Source organism: Lactuca sativa, chromosome 7, assembly GCF_002870075.4.
Source record: "Lactuca sativa cultivar Salinas chromosome 7, Lsat_Salinas_v11, whole genome shotgun sequence".
NCBI lineage: Eukaryota > Viridiplantae > Streptophyta > Magnoliopsida > Asterales > Asteraceae > Lactuca > Lactuca sativa.
Genome location: NC_056629.2, coordinates 177,199,604 through 177,209,205, shown reverse-complemented (window position 1 = coordinate 177,209,205; position 9,602 = coordinate 177,199,604). Strand labels below are relative to the sequence as shown.

Genomic DNA, 9,602 nt, shown 5'->3' with positions numbered 1-9,602 from the left:
CAGTCCCTGATAGACTTGTGACAGTTTTGATTATGTAAGGAACTTATTAGGGACTGAATTTCAGTCACCGATACAATTGATTGTTCATTTGAATGAGAAACTTTCTAAAGACTAAATTTCAATCCCTAACGGACTTGTACTATTTGACATTCAAATGAAAACTTTTGCGCTGGTTTAGGTTTGGTGGGAAACACATTGGGGACTGAATTTTAGTCTCGAATAGGCTATCACCAATTTTGAATTTGGACGGAAAGTTATTTGGGACTGAATTTCAGTCCCTAATAGACAAGTGTATCGATTGTTCCTTTGAAATAGAAACTTTCTAAAGACTAAATTTCAATCCCTAACGGAATTATACTATTTGACATTCAAGTGAACACTTATAAATAATTGTATTTTAGTATCTAAGACTGCGTAGTTAGTCATAGGTGCCATATATCAGAGACTGATGAATCAGTCACAAATTTTACTGCCCATAGCAAGGGATGGTATGATACTATTCGTCTTGGTGAATAGTTTTCGAGTTAGAGCCCATACATTGCAGAGAGGAGGGTGAATAGCAACATACTTTCATTAGTTTGGTAGGGTTGGGGGTCGGGGTACACATGGGGTATATAGAGTAAAGGCGAGAAGATATATATATATATATATATATATATATATATATATATATATATATATATATATATAGGTAGGGTGGTCTAGGGACATGTAGGGTTGGGTACGTGTGAGTGTAGATGCAAGTATGGGTAGGTGGGGTTAGGGGTGGGTGTATTTAGGGGTTTTGGATATGGTAGGATAGGGTATGGTGTTCGTGTGGGTTTGTATGTAAGGGCAGCAGTGGTGGGGGATTGGCAATGGCTGATCTATAGTTTTTTTTATATAGGGTTAATAGTGGTTATTTATATGGTCGGGTTTGGTCAAATGACAATAATAGTTGGGTGGGGCGAAATGGTGCATTTTTCAATTTAAAGAATAAAATTGAAAGTAATCTATAAATAATAAGAAAAATATTTCAATTTTATTGTATAATTTTCCTTATATAAATCGGAAACATGATATTACCTAAACCATTTTATAAGTCATAATTTTCCTTATATAAATCGGAAACATGGTATTACCTAAACCATTTTATAAGTCGGAAATATAATATTACCTGAACCAATTGAAGAATTTTGGAATGCTAAGTTTGATTCAATAACTTTTAAATTTTATCAAATTTATTGATTCAATAAGTTTAACTTTCAAATTTTAATCACTTCCTAAAACTAACTAATTAGAAAAATTATATAAACAATTTTCAAAATCCATGTATTTATTAAAAAAAAAGAAAAAAAAAGAAAAGAAGAAGAAGAAGAAGAAGAAGAAGAAGAAGAAGAAGAAGAAGAAGAAGAAGAAGAAGAAGAAAACATAAGCGTGCATATGGGATTATGGATCACATAACTGAATCAAATGAAATTGCGAAATTAACGAGACTATAATCAATTACCAAAATCAATGATTCTGAAATCTATAAACGAACGATTTAGCCAACACTAAACCCTATCAATACCTTACGAGAGGAACTGCTACCAAAGGAACTCTACAGGCATCGAAATCCAAGGCTACAAGATACATTTATTCGTGAAACATTCGTCGATCTGAGGTAAGTAATCGTCTTCTCTCTTGCTTCATTAGCTTTTGTTATTTGATTTCATGTTGGTCGTGGCTTCTTTGTTAGTTAAGTGTTATTTGATTTAGCGAGACTAGAATCACAAAGAACTAAAGAGCTTTCATCAATTCCCACTTTGTTTGATGAACACCAGATCATCCAAACTTAGACTTATTTTCATCAATTATATTATACAGCTCTAGGCTTTCTTTCGTTATCAGAAAAAAAAAAAAAAAAAAAAACCCCATAAACAATCAAGCGTGAATTCCACTGTGATTTCTAAAGAAGACAACTGAAAAGAAAACCAAATCCTTTGTTTGTTGCATTAATTATCTCCGTCAATTCAGTTTATATCTCTTCCTCACTGTCTATCCTTACTTCATAAATGTTACCTCCTTTCATGGCATCTATTGGAATAATCAAAATCTAGGACATGTTTGACCCAGGGGTATTTTCGGAAAAACTATCATGTTTTTAGTTTTTGTGTTAGATTTGGATTTGTTTTGGTTTAGTATGAATAGGATATGTATACATGAAATTTTAGTTAAGTTTTATTCATGTTTTTCTATACAAATCTTGGAGTACAAGCAAAATTTCCCATAAAATTTTTCCCCTGTTTTGTTCTTCACATGTTCCTTCTCTGTATCAGGTTTTTCTGTCCATGTCCTGCTGTGATTTCTATGTTTGTTTAATTTGTGTGATAATATTTGTGAATTTAGTGAATTAGTTCTCATATAATTAATATTTGTGAAGTAAGTGAATTAGTTCCTCCTCTGTATCATGTTTTTCTGTCAAGCTACAAATGCTTGTTGGGAATCATTCCTTTGAATTCTAACGTATTAAGACCATATAATATTTAATATATTATACTAAATATGTATTATGGTGTACATAATTAAGTTTAGATTTTTAATTCATCATGCTTTTAGTTTATGTTCTACAACATCTATGTTTTCCTCGGTCAAAATAATCCCCAAGGAATAAATAGTCATTATATACCTGGACCCCCACACAAAAACAGTTAAGCTACAACACAAATCAAGTATACATTACTATACATAATTAACGCATAATCATAAGTTATATCTCCAACTGTTGAAGAAATTTACATCAAATAAAAAAAGGGTAGAATAGTCCTTTTTTGCATTTTGCCAATCAAAATGTAAACAGACTTTATCTATATAACATTACTGGTAGTTTATTATGTTTCTTTTTTTTTTCTTCTTCTTTTAGGCTCCTTTTAGTTCAACAACTTCATAATTTCATCTTAGAATTCTTATTCTATGTATTGTAGTATTATAAAACATGTGCTCTCAACTACACAAAAATATACACCTGCAACAAAATTCTCTCAATCCTGCACATTCATACCTTTTATGTAATTAACGCTTATTTATATATTATTAACCACGTATAGTTCAAATTTTGTAGCAATATGTTGAACAAATGAAACATAATCGGGGAAAACTTCTTATTCCAAGTAGAGGAGGCTCACGATCGATAGCAAATCACAAATTTGCAATGGTAAACTATCAAATTAATTCATATTTGAATTAATATAATCATGAAAAATTAATTTTTACATTTACTTATATTAATCTTTATTATTGCAGACAAATAAAGAGACTAAGATGCCCCCCAGCCCAATCGAATTATATCATAAGTTGCATTTTCATCCTATAAAAGAATGGATAAATGATGAGTCGCGCATTCATTACGTAAGAATGATTTCTTGAAGAATATTGATTTTAGTTATAATATATTGATATTAGTGTTATAAGTTATTATAATATGTTATTATGTTGTATTGGGAAAATATTCTCCAACTCAAGGAGGAAGAATGCGCCAAATTAGTTTCGGCGGGAACAAGGATTACTCAAGAAATGGAATACGACATAGAGAAAAAAGTCATTAAAATTGTTTGTGCCAAACATAAAACATTATTATCTGGATGGGAGGCTTCAAGTGGACCTGTTATGAGGAAAAAAGATATACATCTCTTATCAACCGTAGAAACATCTCAATCAGCCTCAAAAGACGAAGAAGATATGAAAAGTAAGATTGTTGCACTTGAGGAGGAGGTTCAAATAAACGAACAGAAAGTCAAACAAAGTGAGGAAAAATGTGAAAAAATGTTCCAGTTTATTATCTCGAAGTTCCCGGATTCTCAAAACATATTATATCCACCCAATGAAGATGAAGCCCGTGCGTACGATGATATAACAGATCTATCATAGCAAGCGTAACATTCATGACCGTTCATTAAAATTTGGAACCTCTTTCACGTATGGTTTAGTTATTTACTAGTTTCTTAGACATTTTTGTTTGTTGTTTTAAATTCGGATATGATGTCTAAATTACGGTTTATTTATCTAGTACTAGTTCATTTGGTGTATTAACAAGTGCATTGTTTATATTAGTCACTATAAATGTTTGTTTAAGTCTAAACTTTGGTTTGGAACTATAGCAGGTCGGGGACCAAATGACATTATATTTGAGACTAATATTCGGTCACTGGAAAATCAGGTTAGGGAGCAAATGGTATTGTATCTGAGACTGATATTCAGTCACTAAAAATCCAGGTTAGGGCTAAATGAAATTCTATCTAAGACTGACATTCAGTTACTGAAAAACCTGGTTAGGGGCTGAATGAAAATGTATCTGAGACTGACATTCAGTAACTAAAAAATTGGGTTAGGGACTGAATGAAAGTGTATATGAGACTGATATTTAGTCAATAAAAATCAGGTTAGAGACAGAAGATGATAATATTTGAGACTGATATTCAGTCTTAAATAGATACTATCAGGGACTGATATGACTTGAGTAAGGATTTCAATGAAGCGTATTGAAGACTGAATGATATAGTATTTAAGACTGATTTTTAATCCCCAAAAGTTATTATCAGGGACTGATCTTATATGAAATCGTGGATTTAAAGAAAACACATTTAAGACTGAATTTGATACTACCAAGGACTGATTATCTGTCTTTGATACTTTTACATATTAAGGACTGATTTTCAGTCCCAGATATTAAAAAAAAACACTATCTAGGACTAGGTTTCTGGGACTAGCTTAGGACTAGCGAAATCAGTCCCCGATACTCATTAGAGACTGATTATTAACCATCAAAGACTGAATATGTCAGTCTCTGATACCTCTTTTTCTTGTAGTGGTGTCTTTGATTCATTTGTAGTTGTATTTTTTCCTTTTGGGATATTAATTCTAACTGGAGCATTTACAACTGGTACATGAGACTTTGTTACTCTCTTAGGGTCAGTAAATGTATCTGGCAATTGATTTGTTATATTTTGTAAATGAATTATCTTTTTCACTTCAAGTTCACATTGACTTGAAAGAGGATCTAAAACTGAAAATGACAATTCCTTTCAAGAGATTTTATTTTCCAGCTTCTTTATTTCTCCCCCATGAAAGTGGAAAATATGATTTCATCAAAATCATAATCATCAAATATAGCTGTAAATAAATCTCCAATTGATGATTTTAAATATTTTACTATAGATGGAGATTCATATCCAACATAAATTCTCATTCTTCTTGAGGACCCATTTTTGTGAAGTGAGGTGGAGAAATGGGTACATAAATTATACATCTAAACATCCTTGGATGGTAAATATTTGGTTCCTGACCGAAAATCAGTTGAATAGGGGAGAACTCATGATAACTAGTTGTCATTATGCATATAAGTGATGTTACATGTAAAATTTCATGCCCTTATGGTGATTAGGAAGTTTATAATGCATTAGTAATGGTCTTGCAATTAATTAAAGGTGTTTGATTAATGACTCAGCTAAACCATTTTGTGTATAAACATATGCAACATGATGTTCAATAGTTGTCCTAATCGACATGGAATAATCATTAAAAAATTATGATGTAAATTCTCCAACATTATCAAGTCAATTTTTCATAATTGGGTAATCGGGAAAATGTGCCCTTAGGCAAATTATTTATGCAAGTAATCTTGCAAAAACCAAATTATGACTAGATAACAAGCACACATGTGACCATCTAGTTGACGCGTCAATTAAAACCATAAAATATCTAAATGGTCCACATGGTGTTGGATGAATTAGTCCATATATATCCTCTTGAATTCTTTGTAATAAACTAAGACTTTCATACCCAACTTTGTTCAATGATGGACTGGAAATTAATTTTCCTTGAGAGCATGCAACACAAGACAATTCATTATCTTGAAAAATCTTATGGTTTTTCAAGGAATGACCACTTGAAGTTTCATTTATTCTACATATCATAATTGATCCGGGATGGCCCAACCGGTCATGCCAAACTATGAAGGTAATATCATACCTTTTTTATTTTCAATAGCATGAATCATTGTAATATTTGTATAGTACAATCCGGAGGACAATACAAGTAGTTTTTCCAAAAAAAACTTTTCTTATCCGATATCATTTTTGTAATGTTGAGATAATTTTTATTACCATCATTAGTTGTTTCAATAGGGTATCCGTTAGACCGAATATCCTTAAAACTTAATAAATTTCTTGGTGATTTTAATAAAAATAATGCATCACCAATTGTAATTATTGTCACTTGTGGTAATACTATATTCGCTCTTCCGGAGCCTTCGATCTTGGTGATTTAGACGAAAATAATGCATCACTAATGTGTAATTAGTGACCCTTGTTGTAATATTATATTCGCTCTTCCGGAGCCTTCAATTATTTTTGCATTACATGTTATTATATTAACATTTGCTTCTCTAATTGATAAGTAAGCAGAATATTTTTTTCATTATTAGAAATGCTATGTGTTATTGCATTGTCTGCAAGAAATATATCTTCCTTATTTCTTTTGCGAATATCCATATTTCTTTTCAATAAATAAATAAAACATAGTAAACATTCGACATAGAGAAATAAAGTCATATTTTATTAATTTGGGAAGATTGTGACGAAATCATTTCTCATGAAACGAATATGACATAAAAACATAATAAATTTCATGAAACAAAACTACGCAATATTCTTCAATCACCATCCATATCACCACTTGTCCCTTCTGGATAGACAAGAAAATCGGCAACATCCAAATGTGTCATTTCAGGTTAATCTTCATGAATATCACTTTGAATAAAATTTGCTTTGATATTTTATTTTTCTTTAGATTTTAGATAAGTTTGATAAAGATCAACAAAATGCTTTGGTAAACAGCATATACAAGACCAATGAACGGTCATTCCACATCGGTGACAAACATTTTCAACTTTCTTTTTTCCTTGACCAGATTTATCATTAGGATGTAGATTTTTGCTATTTTCCAACTTCTGGTGGTTGCTTGTAATCTTGTTATTTTTTATGATAATAACCTCCACGACCTCGATTATACCCATGACTATTATGATTATATGATTTTGCATTCACTTCAGGGTATCCACTAGAACCGGTCGGGATTAATTGGTGATTTTTCATCAATAACTCATTGTTTTGTTTAGCCACAAGAAGACGTGAGATTAATTCATATTTATTTTAAACTTTTCTCATGATATTGCTACTACAGGAGCATGTTACTAGCATGAAAAGTAGAGTAGCATGAAAAGTAGAGAATGTTTTCTCTAGCATGGTCTTCCATAATGAAAATAATAATCAAATAAAGACTTGTATGTTAAGGAATTGTTAGTTCAGAAGTTCCATAAAATTAGTTGTAAGCATTGTATATGTAAACTTGTAAAAAATACATACCTGAAAATAATAAGAGCGATAAAGAGTTAGAGCTCTATGGTAGAATCGTGCTGATAACATGTTATAAAATATGATTGAACAACAAGATAAATTATAAAGTAAAGAAAGACATGAGAGTAGAGAGAACTTTTATTCCAATACTTGTGATGAAATCATCAAACTTTACAATACATAATATTCACTATTTATACTAGACAAAGAAGATGAAAGATGATGTATGATATGAATGCTCATTATAGTGGTATATAACTACACTCATAAAACTCATAATAATGTTTGCTATAATATTCACTAATTAATGGAGAGTAATGGAGGAATATGGAATGTTTGCTATAATATTCACTAATTAATGGAGAGTAATGGAGGAATATGGAGAATCAGATAGTCATTCAGTAAATAATAATTCGTAACAATTTTCTTTTTATAAGTCATAATGATTTTAAAATATATAAATGTATTATAAAATTTACAAAACAAAAAGATATTTGAAATTACAAAATTCACCCTACAAAATGAGAACGTCGGATTGTTGAATTATTTTAAATTACATCCTCCATAAGTATATGAAAAACGATCTTTCATCTTCTCATACAACATACAATCCATAGAAATAACGACATCAAAATCACATACATACATTTCGGATTTGATTCCTGATAAGCAATTGGATATCCCTAAAAATCCCACAACTCTCGTCTGATTGTCGTGAGAGAAAAATCATGGTGGGAAACATGTTACTTTTGCATATTCAACAAAATTCCATCCACCACACAACATCACAAAAGAAAACTAGATAGAATATAAACGGAAATACAAATGATAGTAATGTAAAAACCAAACCATGTGAAAAAAAAGTGTCTCTACTCTCTATCATAAAGTCAAAGATAAACGACACTATTGTATGCGATCAAACATTGAAACATTCATCCAAGAAATACCACATTTTTGCATTGAAAAACCCATCCTTATCCTCTTTATCATTAACAGCATATCTCCCATATTGTGAACGAATATCATCCCACATCTCTCTAAGTGTAATAGTATTACCACCCATGAAGGTGCTAAGAAAGAATGCATACTTTTCTCCTTTCTCTTCACGTGACACCCATTTCATCTCCCCAAAATCAAGCTCACGAATCTTGAATGGATGTTCTGAAAACTGATCTATCACACAAAGTCCTTCACCAAACTTGACAAACCTCGGAAATGTGAAATCTTGCTTCTTAAAACTCTCGGTTTTGAGTAAAATCAGTTTAGGCTTTGGATAGAGTTCCATTTCACATAGCCTCACTACTTCATCTTCATCTGATAGAGGGTGTTTAGAGCTCACTAAAGTATATATCTTCCCCTTGAAAGCATGTAAATCAGAGATTTCAAAACGGGTGGCAACTTTAGTCCATTCTCGTTTACCCGCTATGGCATATATTCAACACAACAAGCACCCACTCGGACATTGAAGGTGAAAAGACAAGAATAGCCCTGAAAAACCCGGGGCAACAAAACACACCATAGACAGGGACATGAGGGTAATGAGGGACATCAGGGAAATGAGGTTCATGCCTTGTGATAAGATTCACAAGCCAACAGTCGCACGTGTTCTCATTGAATAAAATCAAGTAACCACCGGTTACCCCTATACACCTCCCCCCATGAGCAAAACAGGGAAGGGTAATTTTGTACTTTCTTCCTTCAAAGTCGTTTAGGTAGTATTCATTCTCAGTAGTGTCAGAAGAGATGGTAGATATGAACATGGGTGGTTTGGACACCATAAAACTCTTCTTGTTACAAATTGCAAATGATCTCCATGACTTGCAAACTCCACTAAATGCAATGAAATCAATGACTCCAAGTTGTGTCATAACTAAAAGAAGAACATCATGAGGAAGATTTGACCAAGATGACACACCACTGTTGTCACGAGTCTTGATTTTCTTCATTTGAGCACCAGATGCATCATCATGCTTTTTCTTTCTGTTCATTCTCCTTCTCTTACTCATCAGAAAAATGAACATTCGAGGCATGGTTAAATGCAACTTCCACATAAAATGCACACACACACAAAAAAAAAAAAAAAAAAAAAAAAAAAAAAAAAAAAAAAACCAGATACTAATTAGAACAGTTTCCAATAGATGCATATACATAGATTGCTAGCTGATTTGAAAAATTATTCTAAATCATCCAAACCCAAGTTCATTTCAACAACAAGATTTTGGAAACTCA

At 31.7% G+C, this 9,602-nt stretch overlaps 1 protein-coding gene across 1 annotated transcript; it reads left to right on the top strand.

The window, feature by feature from the left end:
* The first annotated feature begins 1,125 nt into the window (after window positions 1–1,125).
* On the top strand, window positions 1,126–4,046 carry LOC111900523 (uncharacterized). Its single transcript, XM_023896408.3, has 4 exons — window positions 1,126–1,645; window positions 3,083–3,175; window positions 3,265–3,369; window positions 3,484–4,046. The coding sequence occupies exons 2-4, from the start codon at window positions 3,098–3,100 to the stop codon at window positions 3,886–3,888; spliced, it is 588 nt and encodes a 195-aa protein (XP_023752176.1). The 5' UTR covers window positions 1,126–1,645; window positions 3,083–3,097; the 3' UTR covers window positions 3,889–4,046.
* Window positions 4,047–9,602: the final 5,556 nt, after the last annotated feature.